Source organism: Maniola jurtina, chromosome 22, assembly GCF_905333055.1.
Source record: "Maniola jurtina chromosome 22, ilManJurt1.1, whole genome shotgun sequence".
Classification (NCBI taxonomy): Eukaryota; Metazoa; Arthropoda; class Insecta; order Lepidoptera; family Nymphalidae; genus Maniola; species Maniola jurtina.
In genome coordinates this window covers 10577792-10601346 of record NC_060050.1, presented here as the reverse complement: position 1 = coordinate 10601346, position 23555 = coordinate 10577792, and the positions used below count along the sequence as shown (strand labels likewise).

Sequence of the window (23555 nt, the reverse complement as noted above, 5' to 3'; positions counted from 1 at the left end):
CTGTCCCACTTTTTTGTGAATGTGTAAGTGAGACAAAAGTTGGACCTACGTTTCCACATGTTGGTATCGTCGTTCTGTCCAAAACTGACAGTTAGGATCAGCTCGTACTGTGGATGAATACGTAAACCTTGGCAGTCAGGAGTAGTCGATACTATTAACCATGTATGCGGTGTTCAATGTTGTACTAACGGTACTGGACTCCTTGGGCCCAGACGGTCTTGCTCTTACTTAGTTGTGTTGGGTTTGGTCTTTTATTTTTATTGAGTTTTACTTCCGGTATGCTAATACTAGACTTTAGTCAATACCGGGACCATTGATTAGGGTGAAGAAGAAAATTACAGATTTCAATAAGGTATTTATTTTTAACACTTATTATTTACATGTTTCTATATTATAAATCACAATATTTTATTTTACATTCATAAAGATCATAGTCGTAAGTCCATAATACATAATGTTCACTCTCATATTAAAATGATCCAAGCACATATTATTATTGATTGATTGATTGATTGATTTAGATTGATTTGATGGCCTCCCGGGCGCAATGGTAAGCGCTGTGATCTTATTAGTGGGTAGTCCTGGGTTCGATTCCGGGCAGGGCTTTGGAATTTTATAATTTCTAAAAATCTCTAGTCTGGCCGTGGCAAAAGAAACTTGCACTTGACCGATTTTTAGTGCATTATCTATCTAGCTTGATCAGTGCTAATACATCTGTGGCTTGAGTTTGAAGCGTGGTTAAGGAGATCCTAGCACATATCTTTGCAGCCAAGGTATGAAGCTGGTGACCCTGGTGTAGATGCCGGGCAAGCCGGGCCTCGCACAGTCTCGTGGTCCAAACGATACGACTCCGATTTGATAGTAGATTGATGTCAGGTTAACAGGCTGGAAAGAGAAATTTGGAGCAGGAAAATTAAATAAGCCTTTATCTATCTTTGTCCTAAAAGAAAGGAAATTTTGTTAAAGGGGAAGAAAATGAGAATAGGGAATAAGTCATCTCTGCTAGTCTTAGCCACATCCAGACAAGACGTATCAAGGTTGTCTTACAATCCTTGCTCGCTTTCAGGAAGATTGTTGACTGCCTTGATCGTTCCCTTCTGACCGCTCTCGTATTACAAAAACAGATCTGAGAAATCGTCGTGAAAAGCAGAGTGCAGGCTTTCAGGCCGTAGGTGGTAGGCCAATCGGGGGTACGGGCCTCAAGGTATGATTTTCTTACGTGCGTAGGGCCCGGAGTATGTACTCAGATGGTAGGTAATCTTCTAGCCAGGATTTCGACGGCTAGGACCCGCTCTGTGTAATGACGCTTAGAGCCTTAGGACCCTAGGAAAAGAAGAGAAATATACTAATGATGGAACCGGAAAGTCCTTGAGTGGGGACCGCGTTTAAGCAAACGGAGTGTGGGCACCCTCCAGCACGATGAACCGACGATATAAAGCGGCTGGCGGGAAGTGGCTGGATGAGGAAGATTGAGGACCGGGTGTGGTGGCGCTCTTTAGGGAAGGCCTATGTCCAACAGTGGACGTCCACAGGCTGATGATGATGATGATGATACTAACGATGGGTTGCATCAAAGGGCCGCCGCTGTCGCCGCTGCAGGAGTCCTTCCCGCCCGTGGTGTATCCCGCGCAGATGACTCGCTCGTCGATCACTTGGTCCTCGTACTGCGAGTAGCTTTGCAGGCACACGTTGTTTGATAATACTGGTAGCTGCAATACTTGTAGGTGTGTCGCTTTTGCCCCACCTGAGAAAGAATTTTCTTTGAATACCTACCATTTGCGTGCCCGATGGGAAATACCATCATCCCTTTGGTAACTCTCTTAAGGTCAATTCATATTGACTACGAATCAAGACTAAATCCCAAAATCTTACACGTTTACCTCTTCTACAAATATCCTGTGTTACGATAATTTCGTTTCAATTCGCTGGCAATGGGACGAATTTCTAAAAATCCTTTCTTAGCGTTCACCCACGTTATATTAAATATAGTTTGTACTTGGATAAAATACAATTCCGGAAAGGGATGAAACCATATCAGACCATTTATTATCGACAGTAAAAAATAGAAAATATATTGGAAAAAAAATAGTTATTCAAGTCGTTAGTTGAATATACTCACGGGCGCTCAACTTGCCCCACCCAGCAACTAGAGGCATCCAGTCGATGAAGTCCTCAGACCGCAGTCTGCTGGCCGCGGGGATACAAATCGGCTTAATCAATTCTATAACCAAAGAAACATGATGGTATACAAGTGTAAATTAAAAATTTATAACAACCCCGACAAATGAAGGTTACAGTAACTAGAAAAGAGCTGATAACTTTCAACCGGCTGAACCGATTTTCTTGGATTATAGCTAAGAACACTCTCGATCAAGTCACCTTTCAAACAAAAAAAAACTAAATTAAAATCGGTTCATTAGTTTAGGAGCTATGATGCCACAGACAGATACACACATCAAACTTATAACACCGCTCTTTTTGGGTATGGGGTTAAAAATAATATATAACGCTCAAGCGCAGGTTCTTTTTCTTGATTCGATTGAAGCTGCAGATACATAAACGTCCATTTTAGACTGCATCATCACTTACCACCAGGTGAGATTATAGTCAAGGGCTAACTTGTAAACCGAATAAAAAACCCAATGCTCACCGGAATACTGCACGTCGTTTTGCAGCATCAGCAAACCGATGTCATTTTCATACGACTTGGGATCGTATCGCTCATGCTTTGTCATGCTCTTGATTAGGATATCCACCGGGGTAGCGCCTTCGTCTTCCCGAGCGAGGTCTAGCTCTCCCAGGCGAACCACGTACCTGTCATTGAATAAATAGATAATTTATTCATTCATTCATTCATAAATGTGAAACAGGTTCGCACAGGGTTCCGTACTCGGGTATTTTTTCCGACATTTTGCACGATAAATCAAAAATTAATATGCATAAAAATAAACAACAATCTGTTTTAGAATATATAAGTAAAGCCCTTTCATAATATGATACCCCACTTAGTATAGTTATCTTACTTTGACAAGTGTAAATTAAAAATTTATAAACCCCCCCCCCCCCCCCCCCCCCGCCCCTAGTGAAGGTTACAGAAATAAATAAAAAGAGCTGATAATTTTCAAACGGCCGAACCGATTTTCTTGGATTATTATTGGATTATTAACTAAATTAAAATCGGTTCATTACTTTAGGAGCTACGATGCCACAGACAGATACACAGATACGCAGATACACAGATACACACGTCAAACTTATAACATCCTACTTTTTGGGTCGGGGGTTGTATTTTTGTTTTCAGTCGTCGTCGCATTAAAATTCAAGTAAGCGCCTGTCAATACTATATTGCAATTTTTTTCTGGCTTTAAACTGTGGTCGCTGCTTGCAAAGCAGTAACTTTTGTATGGTATGATCAACCCTCCGCCTCCCATAGTCCCACCAACCTCTCGGTCATACGTACCGAATCGCTAATCCTTTCTCGATTAAGGTGGATGCGACGGGCCTGCCCGCGAAATTCAAATTTAATTTGATTTTTCGCAATTTCGTCGCCTCAGTGCTTGTTTGTCTTATCTACCATTGGGTAAATTTTACAGTAGAAGAGTTTTTGCCCTATCTCTTTTTAAGAGCTTTAGTTTCTAGATTTCAAGGTTTTTCTTAATAGATGAGTTACCTATGTATTGACAGCTACAACATTCATAAGAGATGATAATTAATTATAGCTTATTTTTCAGGTTTTGTATGGAGATAGAACAAACATGCCCAAATATTATTATGAATGTGGACTTAGAACATTACCTTATTACAGATAGGACAAAGTGACTGTTCCATTTTTGCATGCTTATTTGTTCTATGTTCCGAATACATATACAGGATGTTTTTTGACAATTTCTTTCGAATTGTGATTTGAGTTTGAAAGAAGAAGACAAACAAACAATCTTTAATTGAAATAGAATTGCCAATCGTATTTTTTTTCATCAACCGACTTTTAAAAAGGAGGAGGTTCTCAATTCGTCTGTATTTTTTTAATGCTTGTTACCTCATTTTGACTGGGTGAACTGATTCTGATGATTCTTTTTTATTTGAAAGCTGGTGCTTCCCGTGTTTAACCCTGACCATTTCAATTTGGTCCAGTTTAGTCGGTTTTTTAAAAAAGTTTATATTATTGGAGAAATATTAAAAAATAGTACTACTGCTTACCACACAGATTAAGAGCATCAGGGACTGGATTTCTAATACAAACTTTCTTTTATTTTTTAAGGTTGGCGGTGTTAGTTAACATCGCATAGTTTTTTAAGGTGCTCATGAAATAACAAATGCAATTAAAGATTTTTTTTTATTATAACTGTCTTGTCTTTTGTAGGCTTCCTCGCAATTTTCTCTTCTTTAGCTTTATTTCCTGCACTTAATGTCTTCTTCTTATTTTTGCCTTCTTTGGTTTCATTTACTTCTGTGTGTATATCCTTTTCATTTTTTCCTCCTTTAGTTTTATTTCCTGCATTGAGTGTTTTGTTCTCGTTTTTACCTCCTATTATTTCATTTCTTTCATTGAGTGTCTTCTTTGCTATTTTCCTATTTTTTTAATTCTTTTTCATCTGCTAGTTTATTCGCATCGATATTTTCTTTTTCGTCCTTCCATCGTACAGCTTTTTTAATAAGACTCTCCATATACATTTTGTCTTCTACTGGCATATATTTGAACATGCTCCGAATGTCATCAATTTTCTTTTTCGTTAATGTTTTATTTTCCTCTTTTATGATAATTTCACTTAAAATAGTGATTTTTTTCTTTCTTATGTCAATTGTCTCTTTTGCTCCAGAAAATGAAGTTTGATATTTAATAATATACCACTCTTCTTTAGAATATGTTATTGATTTGACTTGTTTATAAGGTATCTGATGGAAAGCAAATTTTCTAGCTTCAGACTGAAATGACAAAAAATCGGGATCCTGCATTTGTGTAAAAAATAGTTTTAGAACATTTGATTTTATCTTAAGTAGGGCACGTAGTAGAGATAATGGACTGTATATTTCTTGGTGTCTTAGGTTTCTTTCTATCATGTTTCAATCATGTGAGGATGTTTAGTCATAAAAAAAAATCAACACCCTGTTGCAAATTCATAACGCAATTGAGTGTAAATTAAAAAGTACTTACTGCTCAATTTGCGGCTGCTTTTGCTCGTATCCACTTTTATAACCTGTTCTAGACATGATATTTTGTCAATATCTAGAACAATTTATGCACTAAAAACACTACAATTTATATAATTTTAGAATTATTTCTTAGTAACGAGGTTATTCTCCCGACGTCTCAGCCAAAGTGACGACTGACGAATCAAAACAAAATGGCGGACATGGCGCGCCGCGGCACCGCGGTCTGTGATTGGTCGATTCAAAGGATATAGAACACTCAAGAACTCAACGTCTCTTACGATGTGGGACTTAAAACAAACACTGGACATAGTACAAATAAGCACAAAATTTTCGTTGCAGTGTCGTGTCACTAAAAAAATTTAATTAGTTTTTTTGTTGTATTTAAAAGAAAAAGTTTAAAATCTTCCCTAACAGCAGGATTGAAATTTAAGCCGTAACAAATAACGCATTAAAAGTTATTTTCGAAAAATTTGGTAGATAGAACAAAAAAGCACTGAGGCGACGATTTGTAAACTAATAGAACAACGTAGGCTTATGTCATTTTAACTGCGACAATGGCAGTATCATCCTCACAGGTTTATATAAAAATCTTTCCTTGAAAGGGCCCAGTTTAAGAAATTAGCTCTAGTATCAACTAATGAATAGTCGATAGAGCTAATTGCGAAAAACCAAATTAAACTTGAATTTCGCGGGCAGGCCCGTCTCATGCCTCTTAAGGAAACAAAAAAAATATTCTTATATGTATGTTTGGCTTGTTTGAGCGTAGGTGCATATTATATCTACGTGGATGAAGACAGAGATCAGCATAAATTAATGATCTAAAATATGGATGTTACAAGGCAGTCTCCTGATTGTGTATGCAGTGCGCGGCGGTGATGACGTGATGGCGGCTGAGCAGAGATCCGCCGCACAGCCAGCTTGTGGGAGATGACCTAACCTCGTAGCCTAGCAGCGCCATCCATGGTAGGTCACCTGAAAATAGCAAGTACTACGTGTGATATCCATAATTTTTAACCCCCGACCCAAAAAGAGGGGTGTTATAAGTTTGACGTCTGTATCTGTGTATCTGTCAGTGGCATCGAAGCGCCTAAACGAATGAACCGATCTTAATTTAGTTTTTTTCTCCGCGTGGATTTAAGTTTTCAAAATCCCATGGAAAGTATTAAATTTGAAAAGTAATCCATGCAAAAAAACCGGCCAAGTGCGAGTCAGTCTCGCGCACCGAGGGTTCCGTACTCGGATATTTTAGAGACATTACGCACGATAAATCAAAAACTATTATGCGTAAAAATAAATAAAAATCTGTTTTAGAATCTACAGATTCATATGCCCTTTCATATGATACCCCACTTGATATAGTTATCTTACTTTAAAAATTGAAACACATTTTAATTTTTTTATTAAGATGTAACCACAAATTCACGTTTTTTGAATTTATTCCTTTACTAATTGTAGGTCTATCTGGCAGGACCTTGTATCTACCTGCCAAATTTCATGAGTCTAGGTCAACGGAAAGTACCCTATAGGTTTTTTCGACAGACACGACAGATGGACAGACAGACAAAGTGATCCTATAAGGGTTCCGTTTTTCTTTTGAGGCAAGGAAACCTAAAAGTTAAGATTGAAAAAAATCTTACCAAGTTTAGCGTCCACCCCACCAACTATTCTTCCAAAACTAGCCTTGCTGATGCCGCATTCCGGTGGAGAAGGGAACGCCGAGATGTAATCATCATTTGTTGGTAGAGACTTGGCTATGCTCCGCCCTGGAGCTAAGGTGGCTGTGGCAGGCTGCAAGGGGTTGGTAGTGGTCGGGGGTCGCAAGGGGTTGGTAGTGGTCGGTGGTCGCAAGGGGTTGGTAGTGGTCGGTAGCAGAAATTTCCGAGGACAGCATACCTGTGAAAATAAAACCTTTTTAGATTAATTGCTTTTTAATTGATTTTAGTTGCTTGTATAGTATAAGTTACGTGTATAGTATATGTATGGCTTATCATTGTAAATTGTGAATTGAACACTTGAAAAGAGCAACCGCCGAGTTTCTTGCTGGTTCTTCTCGGTAGAACGGCATTCCAAACCAGTGGTAGATTATATTTTTGACGATTCAAACAGTTTAACCGATTCTGACGAAGGGTACAGGGTTAGCTTATATCCTGGGGACGGACGTAGGCAACTTTTTATCCCGGAAAATCAAACAGTTCTCACGGGATCTTTAAAAACCTAAATCCACGCGGACGAAGTCGCGGGCATCCTCTAGTATCGAATACTTACGCTTGTCATGGCGCGCAAATAGTATGAATAGGTATAATATAGCAAAAGTAATTAATAATGATTGATGATGATTATAATTTTATACCTTAGGAGTAGTGCCTTCGAAGCCACAGGTTGTTTTCCTCAGAAAGTCTTGGACTTCTGGTCTGGAACCGAAATTTTCCAAAACTTTTAAGTACGGCTCACACAACTTTATGTTAAGACAGGACCCAAGGGTCTTGTCCACTGTTTCACATTGGTCTTCTGTAAAAAAAGGAAAAACTTTCATATACTTACCTATCTACTCACTTATATATACATGGTATAGGTACACCATGGACAAAATATGAGGAAGATGTATATTAGCTTCCTGATATTTTGTCATGTTCTATGATTTGTCAAACATGCTATGAGTAATAATAAGCTATTTCAGAGCATAAATGTCAAAATCTATTTGGGGGTTAAACCGAGCATTATAATTATTAAGTCCATGGTTAAACCGCGGTATTTTTGATAAGGAAGCCGACAGACAGATTTTTTAAGTCCATTTAAACAGACAGACACACTTTCTCATTTATAATATTACTTAGTTACCTATGGATTGAAATAATTGGAAACTTCATTTCCCTTCAAAAATAAATTGTTAACTTTGCATCGCGCATTTTTTTTAATAGTGCAGTTTAGTTAATTTAAGCAAAAATATACTTAAAATTAAGCAATAAGTATTAAACTTAATAAAAATATCAAACTCACCAGGCACAAATTGAGTAAACACAAATTGAAATACACAAACACACAAAACAATCAAAAGTCGCACCATTTCTTGCTATCAGAGTCTCACACTAGTTTTTAGTAACTTAAGTAATTATTGTTACTGCTCAATCGGTTATCTACTCTAAAAAATCTATTTAATGCACTCTACCTCGGTAAAATCATTAATTTATAGAACTATAAAAACTCTCATGTGAATAAAGTTTAACCACTTGCTAATAAAATAAACTCTTCGAAGTTAGGGAAGAATTCTAATTACACTAAAAAATATCACTTATACTTAAAAGTTCTAACTTATACTAAAAAAAATTGTATAAAAGTAAAACTATACCGGCAATAAATAATAAAATAACTTATGAGTAAAGAACTTATTTTGTGTAGAGCTACCTAAGTGCGTGCGCTCGACCTATGTGCACTGATAATATTAAATGGTATCATCTTGAGCCATATAAAAATAAGTTTTAAGCTTCGGGAACCCCTAACGACATTAATCTTATACGTTTATAAACCGGTCAAGAGTGAGTCGATTCGCAAACGAAGAATTCCGTACCATCGTACTACAAGAAATTAAATCCTTTTGCGCGACAATTTTACCGCGATTCTTACCTTCCTACCTTCCAGCTAGGTAGCCTTTTTACACGACTGACCAAAAAGGAGTGTAATTTTTCAGGGTTTATGACGTATAGTACGCGACAGGTCGAGATGGCAACCGGGGTGCACAGCCCCCGCACTTACTCCGTGTGGGATAGTAGTAGATAGTAGTATAGAAGTATTAGGTATGTGTGTGAGTTTCTTTATTCAACCATAACTGCTAAATGCCTGAAACAGTTGTGAATGTATGGGATATCGTTAAAATTACATCATCCCGAGTAAACCTGGCTAAAACATACTTCCTAACTTCCAGATCCACCAGGTATAGTTCAGTCAGTCAGATGTTTTCCTTGCAAAGTGCATAGGTATAGGGCGGGCTACCAAAAATCTCTAACATTGAGAAAAGTCGACTGGTTTTAGAGATGTTGCCGATGGAAATCCCTTCGGGCAATCGACTGGTAAAAAGATAAATAAACAAACAGTAGGTAATCCAAGTCATTTTGTGTGGAAAATAGGTAAGTAATTTCTCGGTTTAAAAAATAAACCTATCCCGTACTACGCATATACAGAGTGAGGCAAAGATAAACTTTGACACCATCGATTATCTCGAAAATATTTATTTTATACTATTTAATCGTGGTTTTAGGGTTCCATATCTTTTGAGAAAGAACCCTAAAATGGAGGGCTTATAGGATCACTTCATCGTTTGTCTGTCCGTCTATCTATCGTGTTTGTCAAGGCCCGTCAAGGGAATTAAAACCTATTGGTATGGTATGGTATATTAAAGGAAATTCGGTTGGTAACAATGTCGTATAGCACAATCCGAAAATCGTGAATTTTTGGTTACATCACAAAAAAAGTGTTATTTCTTGTGGATAACGGAACCCTTCGTGTACGAGTCCAATTCGCACTTGACAGGTTTTTTTACTGTGAATGTATAGGTATATTTATGACCTAAATCTTAATAAAAATTCTCGGAAGTTTTACCATGAACTCATCACACTAATATTATAAAGGCGAAAGTTTGTATGTGTGTGTGTGTGTGTGTGTGTGTGTGTGTGTATGTTTGTTACTCCTTCACGCAAAAACCACTGGACGGATTTGGCTGAAATTCAGAATGGAGATAGATAATATCTTGGATTAGCACATAGGCTACTTTTTATCCCGGAAAATCAAAGAGTTCCCACGGGATTTCAAAAAACCTAAATTCACGCGGGCGAAGTCGCGGGCATCGGCTAGTAATAAATAAATTATTATAGGCCCAATGTTTGAGGTTTTTTCAACTGATCGACCTCGCTGCAGTTTAGTTTTCTGACAATAAAACACCGAACTACAAATATGTATACAACTTTATTATTTACAAGTCTACAATATTACAATAATTACAACACACTATGGCTCACAAATATTTATTGATAAAATATTATAGTCGTTAAAACTATGTATACAGGCATACCTAATATTTACAATTTATAACTATTCATGAAGATTACTAAGTACAAAATGGAATGGTTGTAAGGCTTTTACAATTTTAGCGACATTGACAGTGAGTTTAGACACGTACGAAGCTATTTGCTTCCTCGTTTCTAAATCGAACCGCTAGGATATGGAACGCCCCTCCGGTATCAGTTTTCCACTCCACTTTTAATGTGGATACCTTCAAGTCAAGAGTAAATAGGCATCTTCTAGGCAAGCGCACTCTATCTTAGGCCGCATCATCACTTGCTAGCAAATCTGTTCGCAGCCAAGCGCTAGTCATTAAATTTAAAAAAAAAGAGATCTTGCGAACGTAGCCTGAGACGTTGGTCAGACCAAATAAAAGATGTAGTGGACATCTGCCAATTCACATCTGCGATGCAATCCATGCGGCAGGAAATAGAAAGCAATGAAAGAACATCGTAGTCATAGCTAAGATCGCAAAGGGGAGCCTCAAAATTGAAAAGTCTTCATGAAATAAAAAATAAAAAAATGGTTTAATCGAATCACCATTGCATCACCTAATGATACTAATCGTAATAAATAAACTAAATGTCGCAGACTAAAAGAAGAAAATGGATGAAGCTATTGTGACCAAACGAGAGAAGTTAACTGGCCTCATTTTAATAATCACTAGTTAATCTGATGCTGCTTGCAAACTTGTTGCAAACACATTAAAAACTGTACGGAAAGATTACACCAATATGACGCTAGGGTAAAATACTTTATTTTTTATTTTTTGTGGGACAATAATTTACAGTATTCTAAGCCAATGTGTTTGAAATTGAAATGCATAAATTTCGGTAAAGGTTTCACGCCTAATCAAAAACATACAACAATGCAGTTTCCTATAAATGCAAAAACATTAATTTTGCAGCCTTTGACTAGCAGTGAGCACTTAACAGTGATCTATTGTGTGCTGAGACAATATCGTGCTGTAAAATTGGAATACATGATATTACGATACGACAGTCTGTCGAGTTTTTGGCTACTCATATTTTTAATTACTGTGCCACGTGACTCTATTCCATGCCATGTATTTTAGGTCAAAATTGCTCTGTGGGAATGACCTGTAGCGTCCTTTTTTAGCAGCGAGTTTTCGAGTCAGTTTCATCACTCTGTCACCCTATTTCAGCTGTCTACCTTTTCCTTCTAGTCTAAGCAGAACATAATATTAATATTTGTAACACGTAAACTTTACTAATGCTGTGACTTCAACATATTTTACTATCCGCACTGAATCAAGAATTTAAAAATAGCTTTAGTCGGAAAGCTGATGTATTTACTGAGAAGTTGAGAATATGGGATTTCCAACGAGAATTAGATGACAAATTCTCGGTTGGACGGTTCTCCTCGAAATTGCACTAAGGTTGAAATCTATAGAGAGCACTTTGACTTTGCTTAGACTTAAGTTTAAGTTAAAACGAGACAGATTTACGCCAGCGGTATAACACTGTCTCGTTTTAACAGTGTTTTAAGTCTGAGCAAAGTCAAAGTGCGCTCGATAGATCTCAGCCTTAGTATTTGTTACCAGATGGCTTTGGAAACCAATGGGCAATCCTAGTGAGATTCAAAAATTCTTCTACAGAATATTCATGATCATTATTGCCAACTAGACGTCCATAGCTGGACATATAGGTCTCTTGTAGGGATTTTTACACGCCATGGTCTTGCACCGCTTAAGAGGGGTCTCTCCGTCACTCGCTCCATACAAACGTAGTTCGTCTCATCCACCATACTCAACCATCAACCAATCATACTCAATGGAATTTCGTAGAAACGTTCCGGGAATTAATATCTAGGTATGCCTGTGGTTTTCCAGATTTCCGTTAAAATATTCGGTTTCAAAGTTACGCGGTCTTATAAATTCACATAAGTACAAATTTTTGAACCCCTGTAATTGTAAAACTACATATTTTTAGAAAAATCTAAAACACTACAGGCACAGATATTAGTTTCTAGAATATTTCTGCAAAAATTTCATGGACTTTGGTTGCTTAATATTCAAATGAAATTGGGGCTACGATTGTACGGAGAGAGCCCTGTTAAATCATCAATATCAAACCAGTCTGCTAAGAATCCTGCGACTTGTTTGATATCGTCTGTCCACCTAGTGGAGGGGTCTTCTAACGCTGCGTTTTTCGGCGCACGGTCGCCCTTCTTGAACCTTGGGACCCCAACCTCTATCAGAAATTCGAATATGTGCCCTACCCATTGCCACTTCAGCTTCGAAATCCATTGAGCAATGTCGGTTACTCTGGTTCTCCTACGGATCTGCTCATTTCTGATTTGATCACGTAGAGACTCCAAGCATGGCTCTCTAAATCGCCCGCTGAGTGATTTTCGTAAAGCCCTAGTCTTATGGTACAAAGCCTTAAAACCATCCAACACATTTCAACTGACTTACATAAATAATATAATGACTAAAAGGCATATATGGCTTCCGAAATAATCTACAAACTATTTACATCATATTTATAGCTTAAAAATGTTTTTGGTGGAATTTGTTTCCTTGAGAGTAAAAGAACTGTTGCTTACTCAAAATTGAAAAAGGATTTTTACACATACTCGTAGTTATATAAAATTGAGAGGTCACTTTAGTTAAGCTAGGATGCTGTCTCGACGCTCTGCTACCACTTTTGTTCTTCTGAATCCTGATGTTTTAGTGATAGTGAGAGATGGCCATTAGTAGCGAGATGGTCAGTGGTCAGTTTAGGTAGTTCCACGCAGAGTGCGGCGGATGGTGGTGCAGAATTGGTCACCACTATGATTCTGTCTCCACGCTCTGCAACCCCTTAGGTCCGAGATTTCTCTGTATCCTTTATTTTTGTGGTGGAGAGATGGCCACTAGTAGCGAGATAGTTACTGGTCAGTTGGAGTAGTTCCGCATGAATTACGGTGGGTGGTAGTGGTTGGCCACCCTTATGATGCTGTTACCATGACATTCCTCTAAATCTTGATGTTTTAGTGGTAGAGATGGCCATTACTGGTGAGATGGCCAGTGTTCAGTAGGAGTGGTTCCACATGGGTTACTGTGGGTGGTGGTGTGGCGGTTGCTTTGCAGGTTTGACCACCCTCATGATGCTGTTACCATGACATTCCTCTGTATCTTGATGTTTTAGTGGTGAGAGATGGCCATTAGTAGTGAGATGGTCAGTGGTCAGTTGGAGTGGTTCCGCGCAGGGTGCGGCGGGTGGTGGTGCGGCGGCTGCAGCGCGGGGTTGGCCACCGCTATGATGCTGTCTCCACGGGCCGCCACCACTTGTGGACGAGATTCCTCTGTTTCCTAGTGGTGAAGAAAGAAAAAAATAATCTATATATGTATTGCATAAAACCTATTGAAATTATTATAATATTTTATAATAGATTCATATTAGTGTCATAGATATTTCATACTAAGAAGGATTTACCTACTTATGAGACTGGTAACGGGTCGCCATGATTTGAAGTATACTCCGTAGGTATCCTTTTACATTGGAGGAAATTTTACACTGAGTGCACTAGATGGCGCTGGCGGACATTAGATTGCGATGTTCCGGCGCACTTTAGGTTAGCAGACGAGTATCAACAAACAATCAGTTCGATATCTGCTTACGTTTAGCTTTCGTTACAGTTATACCTGTGATTTTACTGTTATGTTATACTTCCCAGTGGTTTAGGGTACCTTGGTATAATAGCTACGAATAAACAATCAAAAAATTTACTTACGGGTGGTGGTGTGCTAGTGCTAGAGTAAGAGCATCTAGAATCAGCGTCGTCACTTTCTGTCTTCATGCCCCACCAACTAAAAAAAAAACAATTAGGCACTAAGTTTTTTGTGTAAAACCTTTTTGTTTCTTAGTTTCACAAAATATTTTTAACTCATTACCCGTGATTAGAACTCCTTGCAGTCTCCGGACTGGTTCTGACTCCGTTTCCGTCATCTCCGTCCTGAATAATAACGATATGGTTAACATTAACTTTCCATTTGTTAAATAATGTGTAATGCCCTTCTGGCTTCCTTCAAGGCAAGAGTGAATAGACCTCTTCTAGGCAAGCGCGCTCCGACCTAGACCCAAAGCGCAAGCCTATCTTGCAATAAAAAAAATAACTGCTTCAATAGTTAGCTTATAAAATAATGAATGGGAATTACTTTGTATTTAAGCAGTGATCTGCATTAGCATGGAAGATTTATCGGCCTTGCATTCAATAGACAGACAATAATAGAGAGAGAGCCAGCGCGTGCCAGACCTTTGTTATTTTATACTAATAGGAATGATCAGTGACTATGTTTGTTTCATTTGGATCATAGTGGTTTTTGAGATAAAGGTAATAATGGTGAAAAAATCTTACGTCAAAGTATAGCGCCATAATTTGGCTTAAACTGCGATTTTGTCTGCGTTGATGTGTATTTGTATATTATTCGTATAAATCATTAAATCTTCTTCGTGAAATCTTCTAATTGATTGTGAAAACTACATTAAAATCTCACAAGTTTAGGAGAAACAAGTGAACTCATAGATAAACACAGATTTGTAATTTTATTTAAGTAATTTAGTTTTATAGAGAAGAGAGGAGATAAGACCTAATAGATTTTCACTTACTTCTCATTTAATTTTATAGGTGCACCGTTTGACTGAGACGGCTGCACTGGTGAGGTAGGGTGCGGCTTGCGGGAGGGTGACAGCGACATTGAATTCCTTGAGATTTACATCAACTGCTACGATCAACAATTTATTCTATATCAATTAATCAACTGTCTCTCTCCCACAAGCCGCGCCCTTCACAAGCCGTCTCAGTTAAAGGGTATATCTATAAAACGCCAACTGTAATATACCTAGATGTAACAACCAGAAAGTGATGCATCTTTATGAATATAGGTGTAGTACACGACAGGTTTAGATGGCAATCGGGGTATGAGGTGGGGAACTCCTCGCACACCTGCACGTCACCCGCAGCGGGTTAGCGCGGGGGTTGTGCGGGTGTGCCGGGCGTCCCCACCCCGGTTGCCATCTCAACCTGTCGCGTACACGTATTGCTAGTGTATACATATTGCTAGTGTCCCCTAGCAATGAAACTTGAAGAAGTCAGCTATCATTGTCAAGTCCACGTCAATTCCTGCAAGTTTTAGAATTTTGTTTTTACACAGTGCAAGTGACATGTAAGTGACTTGCTAGAGCTGATTTCTGTACGTTTTGTTGCTAGTAATAAAACCTTGGATTAAAAATAGGAGTTATTAATCATGTAAATGTAAAGCGTAGCAAATTATAATGAAATAGCTAGACTTACCGCAACTGAAAATAAAAAGAAGTATTAAACATAAAGAAATGAAAAATGTTAGATTTCATTAAAGCATTCGACAGTGCCATGCTTACCTTTACCGAAACTAAAAATGAATGGCAAAGAGAAAAGAATATGTTATAAGAAAATAAGTGCCTTAATTTATGCGCTACTTAGGTATATCAATTTGAATTCCATTTTACAAATGCGATAAATATAATTCATTGGTTCAAGGGTGGGATATGCAAGGGTAGCTTGGGAGGGCCAAATTTGTTCAAAGTATAAATTATTTAAAAAAGGCTTTCTAATGTCGATAGGTAATTGACTGAAGGGCGGGGTACGCAAAGGTAGCTTATTAGGTCCAAATGTTTTCAATGTATAAAATATACTTATGTAATGAGATGTGACCACCACAATTTTATAAAAGTACCCTTCTGATAAGATATGACACTAGAATTCAGACAAGTAGTCCATGAATGAAATCGTTATTTGGGATTAAGATTCTTACTTGACCAAAACTGGAGAGAGTTATAATGAAGTAGTAGAATCAAGTAACTAATAAGATTGGAAGAATAATTTTTCATACTCTTTCTAATTAGAATTTTTCGAAATTTAAATAAAGATTACGTATGTTGGGAGTTTTTTTATTCTATGGGTAATTTTAAAGGGTATCGAGTCCTTATACCATAATTTCTTCACACTTCGTATTAAGAATGTTTACCTTATTAGAAATTCAAATTATGGTAAGTATCTTCAAACAAAATAATGTCTTTGCTAATATATTCTTAAATTTTAGGGTTAGGAATAGACTATTTACAACCCTTGAGGTTAATATTATTGCATTTATGTCCTTAAGAACCCTAAGTACATCTACAAGCAGTGTTAGACTAGTCAAGTATCTAGTTAGCATTGCTAGGTGTTATAAGGTGAGGTCTATTTCAGTGCTGACGACCTGCCGCGGTCGTTTACTGGGCGTCTCGTCCTCGTCTCGATCTCTTTCTTCACTCGCAGTAGATGGAGGTAATCTGAAAAAGTGTTTTCAATGTGTAAATCAATACATACAACAAATGTATTCAAATCAAGCCGTTCTAAAAAGAATGCATTTAATTTAACAGATGTTGGTAGCTTTACCCATGTTTGGAGTAGTGTAAGCCAGCTCGTCTTACAAGTTGTCTGGCCAGGGGAAATAGTTCGTCTCGCCGCGTGAGCAGCGCGGGTACACAGCGGCACATCTGAGCTGCTGCCTCGTTCACCATCACCTGGTGTATCAGAAGTCAGAACCATATTATGAAAGTTAAACCATTTGAAATTTCACCTAATTTGTTTCGTACTTATTATGCTACAGTATTGCCATTTGTACTACTATTAGTATTGTAATACAGTTGGCGATCAACAATCGACTTTTTCATTTTAAGTTATTAATCAAAGTAAATGGAATAGTATAATTTCTGAATTTACTTTGATATCTTCAAAATGTTATCACTTATCAGGAAATTTTAGATTTATAAATTGGTGTGAGGCTTGTATTACAAACTGAAATCAAAGATCTCACCCTACAGTCACTTTAGACATAGATTCTCAATAAGGTAGACCAATAAATTACAAAAAATTATAATTATTGGCACAGATATTTAAAATGTCAATTATTGTTAGGCTTTTAACAAAAAGTTACAATTCACAAACCTCATGCAACGTCAGTGGTTTTTCCGGTTTCCGTTTACAGTCAAACCGTCCATAGATCGCCGCGTACTTCCTGATCTCCTCCATCCTCCTCGGATCCGTCTCCGGCATCATCATCACCAACTCCAAGTCCTTACACATCTTCTTTTTCGTATTCTGAGGCTTTGGTTCTAGCTGGGGTAAGTGCTTACTTAACTTCTCCGCTGCAGCTGCCAACTTTTGTACATGGATATCTAGTAAGACTGGTGTTAAATGGACGGGAGAAGTGACTGAGCTAGGACTAGATCCTGACGAAGCAGGAGGGCAAGCACTTTGTGGAGAAAAGGATCTTGAAGTAGTTGTTACGGGAGCTGTGGGTGCTGGGGATACAGGAAGGACTATTTTAGTAAACGTGCTCTGACTATGTACAGGACTTGCGTTAGGAGCTGAGGTATTTGAACTGCAGGAATTCTCTGGAGCGCCAGGAGATGGACTATACATTGGTCTGTTATTGTCTGGCGAGGCTACTGTTCGAGGTAGAGTAGGTATATTGGGTGGGATGTTTAATAATCTTTGGTTACAAGGTAGAAAGGGGTTTTCCGTTGGACACAGGTTTGGGACGATGGGGATTTGGAATAGGGCAGGATTGTTCACCCATTCTTGAAGGGCTTTTTGGAGTCTCCTCACGTGGAGAGGTTTGGATGCCATGCCTACTAAAGCCATGATCTCTAGGAATTCCTCTTCGCCGGCATCACAGAGTTGCTGGACGTCGTCGCCTCCTGAAATTGACAAATTATGATTTAGCAAAATCTAAGTTCTATGACTACATACTTCGGAACGTATTTTCATGGATTCGGGTCGGATGCATTGCATAATTGCCCTGAAGGAATGACTGAAGAGACAGAGAAAACGATTGCACCGATTTTACTAATCTATATTAATTGTAGATATTGAATAACATATTATTCTGCCGAGTTTCTCTTCCATCTTATAATTTCAAAGTAGCATTGCAAAACTAGCATTCCGACTAGAAAAACAACACAAAACACGCAACAATGCAACCAGATACTATAAGTAGTAAGGCAAGTTCATTCCGCTGGTATTGTTCGAGGCAAAAACGTGAGATAATCGAAAAAAAGTCCAGCTCACACTTTTAATTTAGGCGAATATGCAAATCCCACCAAAAACATTTCATGTAAAATGTTGCCAAGACTCACAAGTTCATAATGCTTTCACTGTTAAAAAGTTATGAGATCTCTAGTAGAGCCAAGCCCCTAGCTGAGCTTAGAATTGCGCTGCCCATGGGACCTATCCCAAGTCCAAAGTATATAGCTCTTAAATGCTCTTGAGTATATCACATTTATAACAATAAAGAACAAATAACTCTACTTACAAGCTCTGATTTTACAAACCCTAAATCTTGGTTAAAAAAGGACGGCTTGGCCGTTTAATGTTCGTGGTACTTTTATCTGATATGACATTTAAGCCCGGAATAGCTTGTGCGACAATCATGAAGTATAATACAAATTAGTAATTGTCGAACAAACTATTCCTTATGACCTTAATATAATATGTTATGTCATGTAATAGTTTTACGAACATTAAACGGCCAAGCCGTACTTTTTTAACCAAGATTTTGGGTTTGTAAAATCAGAGCTTGTAAGTAGAGTTATTTGTTTTTTATTGTTATAAATGTGATATACTCAAGAGCATTTAAGAGCTATATACTTTGGACTTGGGATAGGTCCCATGGGCAGCGCAATTCTAAGCTCAGCTAGGGGCTTGGCTCTACTAGAGATCTCATAACTTTTTAACAGTGAAAGCATTATGAACTTGTGAGTCTTGGCAACATTTTACATGAAATGTTTTTGGTGGGATTTCATTTCTTTTTGGCAGGTGCCCTAGATTTTTTTTTTGGATCTATTTTTTGTAGGTACCTACATCATTTTCATGGCCTGGTCTCTATCGTTACCTCTTTTTTTAAAAGCTTTTATTCCACTTGCAATGTATGTAACTATGTTGGTTTGGGTGGAATCTTGCAACTCAATTTTAAAGCAGACATATCAAATTTCAGTCTTTTAGGACTTCAGGAAACACATTTTTTAAATGTACAGACTGGGAAAAGTTTATTTTTCTGTTGTTTGAATGAAATCCCTAGCCTACATACCAAATTTGAGTCTTCTAGGACTTAGGGAAGTACTTTAGAACTTTTGACTAGAGGGGTTTTGAATGGCAATAAATCTGAAACCATAACAGGTAGACAATTGATACTTGGTACGTTTGATAAGTCTGTCAAGGACATATTATCCTGAAAATATCAGCATTCTAGCGATAGACTTTACAAATAATTTGCTTCCCCCCTACGTGGGAGTGGAGGGGGAAAATTTTGAATTTCTTAATTTTCCTGTAGTTTGTATGCAATTTCTAGTGTACATACCAAATTTCAGTCTCCTAGGACTTCGGGAAGTACCCTAGAATTACAGACTAGAAGTTTTGACTGTCAATAAATCTGAAACTATAAAAGCTAGACAATTGATACTCAATGCGTTTAATAAATCTGCCAAGGACATCTTATCCTGAAAATATCAGCATTCTAGCGACAGAATTTACAGATTTGCTTCACCCATAAGAGGCGTAGAGGGGGGGCATTTCCAATTTCTTAATTTTCCTGTAGTTTGTAGTCAATTTCTAGTCTACATACCAAATTTCAGTCTTCTAGGACTTCGGGAAGTACCTTAGAGGTTTTGAGTAGAGGTTTTGATGATCATCAGTGAGGGACGAAATCGGCGTATTTTAGGTATCAATAAATCTGTAACCATAAAAGCTAGATATTTGATACTTGGTATATTTGGTAAATTTGCTAAGGACACCTTATACTGAAAATTTCAGCTTTCTAGCGTCATCCAGACCGAAGTTATGACGGGTCGAAAATACGGCGAAACACTTCGAGAAAAAGGTACGTAGCGCCCCGGCCGCCGTTTGGCTCGTCTTGGCGGGGGCACTGCCGTGCCCCCTGATTACTTACGTGACCATTTTGCGAAGGGGCTTCGAGAATTAAAAAAAAAACAAAAGGGCCAAAGGAACGGCCGAACCCTTCCTAACCTTCCTCCTTCCTTAGAGAGGGTAATTGCGAACATTAAAAAGTATAAAAATAGTTTAAAAAACCGGACAAGTGCGAGTCGGACTCGCAAACGAAGGGTTCCGTATCAACGTGCAAGATTATGTACTTTTCAATTTTTTATAATTTATATGGCGGCCATTTTGAAATTTTTATTATTTGTTGTTATAGCGGCAATAGAAATAATAACTACGCACTCTGAAAATTTCAACACTCTACCTATTTAAATACATGAGATACAGCCCGCTGACAGACAGACAGACTGACAGACGTGGACGGACGGCAGCACAGGCTTAGTAATTGGGTCCCATTGGCACTTTCGAGTACGGTTCCCTAAAAAGTATAAAAATAGTTGAAAAAAAATATTTTGCATCGCTCGGGATGTCTGCTCTTTTTTCGCTTATGGAAATTTGTTTTTTCTCTCGCGTTTTTGGACCCTGAGAACGAGTCTACGAGACGCGTTTTTTCTTAATTCGAGTTTTAGAGATGATGCTGTTTTTTATTTCATGTAGAATATTTATGCAAGCTTTGTGGATTTTAATGATTAATTATTTTAATAATATTAAAAAACTTTTTATTTCACATATTAAAAAACTGGCTGACTGATCTAGCGTACCTACAGCCTAAATCGCTGAACTCGAAACTTGCAATTTTGACAGTAGGTTCCTTTTAGAACTAAGAAACGATTTTTAGATATTTCACCTGTTAAAAAGTTATAAGTAATAGGGAATGAAAGTCTGTAATTTTTCAAGTTGAATTCATGAAAATTGGTATTTAGGCTGTTGGTTAAAAATAAAGAATTGAGTATTTTACTATTTATAGAAATTCCACGCCCAAGGGGGTTAAAATATATGGCATGAGTGGTACGGAATATATTATCTTCAATGGAGTAAAGAAATTTGGAACGTGGAAATAAATGGAAATCGTAGAAGAGCAAAAGTGACTGACCCAAAGGATTAGCAAACTGAATTGGTGAATGAAATGAACCAGGTCACGAATACCTATGTCAAAAAATTTGCGCTCGATTCGCTCGCGCTTTTATTGTGTAGGTATTTTAGTAGATACCTGCAACTTCGTCCACATGGATTTACTTTTATGAGAATCCCTGGGAATTCTTTGTTTTTCCGGGATAAAAAACATGAGAAAAGTAGAGTATTATATGTTGTTACACTAAAATGTTATGTACAGATTACGACTTTAAGCCCATATTTGAATGTTTATTGTTTTACCGTGTGGGAGCGGTGTCATGTAAGTGAGCTACAACCTTTAACTTACCCATTTCTAATAAGGTGTCGTAGTATGCGAGTAGGCTGGCTCGTTGCATCACCCTGTACAGCTGCAGCTCGGCTTCGTTGGCGGGGGCTGACGTCACCACCACTGGAAAAGATAAGAGATAGGTACTTTGAATTTCTTTCCGTACATAAAAGAAGTTTTTTTTTTTTAATTTCTTATACAGGACGTAACTAGTTAAAAAAATTTACAAACAAACAAAAAAAGCCCTTCTAAAAACTAAAAAGTAAAATTTAAAGAGGGCGCCATACATACTGAATTTTACTCAAAAAATTACTCGTAATGATGTAAAGATTAATGACGGTAGGTACATCCAAATCTGTTCAGCCATTTAGAAATTATGATGGAATAAAGAAACTCACATACATATACGAGTGCCTACTTAGTAGATACTAGGTACATACTAGGTACAATTGTATTATTGTACCTCTAAGAAGAGCAGAAGAAAATTGGTAACAAACAATTGGAATGCCGTCGTATTGTGGTCTGTTTCCTTTTGACCTTTCCATGATTCAAAAGCCCTATAACTCTAGTAGAGTTTATTAAAAAAGTTATTTTTCGATCGATGCTTTGGAAATGGAATACCTGCCAAATAAATAGATATTAAGTAATTTCTAACTACCTTCTTTCTTTCTCATTTAGGAACGTGTCTGCAATGCCCATTCTTATAATTTAAAAATCCATAGGTAGATAATACTCAATTCTAAAACGGATATAGCTTAATACTTTCCAAATCGATCGATAATCCTAACATTATAATAACTGCAGACGAAGTGCGTGCCGAAAGTAATTTCGTCCCTAAATCGCGTGCGGAGACGCCGCACAAAAAACTACCCCTTTTTAATAACAACCCCAGCCATTACCAAAATAATCGCTTCAACCGTTACCGGGACGAAAAAACAGAATGAATAAAATTTTACATAAAGGCCTCTTTTGTTAAGCAAACGGGTTGGATATAATCTATGGTACATTTATAGCCCGCCAATGTGCTGTTTGCGCGGGAAAAATATCGATCGCTAGTTGCTAGAGACAAAAAAATTGTTGCCACCCTTAATGCGCTTGGCGTGCACTATTGGTTTTTGTAATGAAAAAAAATGTGGGGTGGGCCATGTCTCCACCCCAGGCAGGTAAAAAATGCAGCAAAAAAAATTAACATAAGTTTTTAGCTTATGTTTGTTGTATTTAGTTGTTGTTATGTGATTTGATGAATAGTTTTTATATTATTATTTAGATGATTGTTTTTTTTGGAATAGGTGTTAAAAAAAGGGACTTCATATTATAATTTATATCTACGTATTTGAAACTACATAGGTAGGTTCGTATCATGTTAGAGTTTAAACCGTTTACGAAATAATGTAAGTAGGTAAGTATATTGTAATTTTTTTCTGTAATACTTAGTTAATATAGAAACCTGTGTATTAATCCATAGAACTTCTGGTTTAACTATAGATACAACATTAAATAAAAATTCAAAACGCGCTAGACTTAAAACAAACTACAAAAATAAACTACAAATAACAATGTCAAGTTACATAAAAGTTAAATATTAATAATGTGAATGAAGTGTTTTGGCAAAAATATCATAAAAAATATAAAAAGTTAAGTTGTTTTAAAATTGACTAAAAATATCAATTTATTTCCACTTATCAATATTTAATCATAACAATATACAACAATCTAAAATGATTCTCATGCTTTTTCCGTAGACTACAAAAAACAAGCATTCAATCATATTATTCCCAAGTATCTTTCCATTAAAAAAAGTAATTGTTCATAACTTTTTCCTAATGAAACTCATTCTGCCAAAACTTTCTCAGGCGCAAAAAAAGTCCACCGTACGGAGGTACAGTGTCCAAAAAATGTATTTGCATAATCTTTTTGGGCATAAAAAATCGCCACTATGCGCGCTTAGCGTATGCAAATTAGGTTCCAAGCGAATATTGAAAGGGTTAGCTGCGACCACATGTCTCGTCTTTTGTTTTTTTTTTTACTTTTT

At 37.3% G+C, this 23555-nt stretch overlaps 2 protein-coding genes and 1 long non-coding RNA gene across 4 annotated transcripts in view; all 3 read right to left on the bottom strand.

Moving 5' to 3' along the window:
• Positions 1–631: 631 nt before the first annotated feature.
• On the bottom strand, positions 632–8577 carry LOC123877032 (venom protease-like). 2 transcript variants are annotated; one of them, XM_045923538.1, is made up of 9 exons: positions 8554–8577; positions 8149–8290; positions 7502–7659; positions 6789–7044; positions 5988–6123; positions 2651–2814; positions 2120–2221; positions 1560–1744; positions 632–885 (listed from the first exon to the last, which is right to left on the bottom strand). In XM_045923538.1, exons 2-9 carry the CDS (start codon positions 8213–8215, stop codon positions 739–741), a joined length of 1215 nt encoding a protein of 404 aa, XP_045779494.1. In that variant the 5' UTR covers positions 8216–8290; positions 8554–8577; the 3' UTR covers positions 632–738. The 2 variants fall into 2 exon arrangements, with proteins under 2 accessions (XP_045779494.1, XP_045779493.1); XM_045923537.1 differs by having other exon boundaries at positions 8149–8571.
• LOC123877054 lies at positions 4342–4890 on the bottom strand. The gene is made up of 2 exons (XR_006798482.1): positions 4670–4890; positions 4342–4412 (listed from the first exon to the last, which is right to left on the bottom strand). It is a non-coding gene; the product is annotated as an uncharacterized LOC123877054 (long non-coding RNA).
• A 3695-nt stretch (positions 8578–12272) lies between the features above and the next one.
• LOC123877026 (NGFI-A-binding protein homolog) overlaps positions 12273–23555 on the bottom strand; it is a 40923-nt gene continuing 29640 nt past the window's right edge. The window contains exons 2-9 of the mRNA XM_045923519.1: positions 21545–21646; positions 17176–17930; positions 16624–16751; positions 16445–16517; positions 14102–14163; positions 13942–14017; positions 13355–13519; positions 12273–12901 (exon numbers count right to left, since the gene is read on the bottom strand). Coding sequence (XP_045779475.1) covers positions 13394–13519; positions 13942–14017; positions 14102–14163; positions 16445–16517; positions 16624–16751; positions 17176–17930; positions 21545–21646 — 1322 coding nt within the window. The 3' untranslated portion in view covers positions 12273–12901; positions 13355–13393. The remainder of the gene's footprint in view (positions 12902–13354; positions 13520–13941; positions 14018–14101; positions 14164–16444; positions 16518–16623; positions 16752–17175; positions 17931–21544; positions 21647–23555) is intronic.

Coding starts and splice junctions, on each gene's coding strand:
- LOC123877032 (XM_045923538.1), bottom strand. CDS start 8,215: ATGGTGCGACTTTTGATTGTTTTGTGTGTTTGTGTATTTCAATTTGTG. Junction 6,124..6,788: donor TGGGGTGGACGCTAAACTTG/GTAAGATTTTTT, acceptor TGCTATTTTCAG/GTGACCTACCATGGATGGCG. Junction 2,815..5,987: donor CACAATCAGGAGACTGCCTT/GTAACATCCATA, acceptor ATTCAATGACAG/GTACGTGGTTCGCCTGGGAG.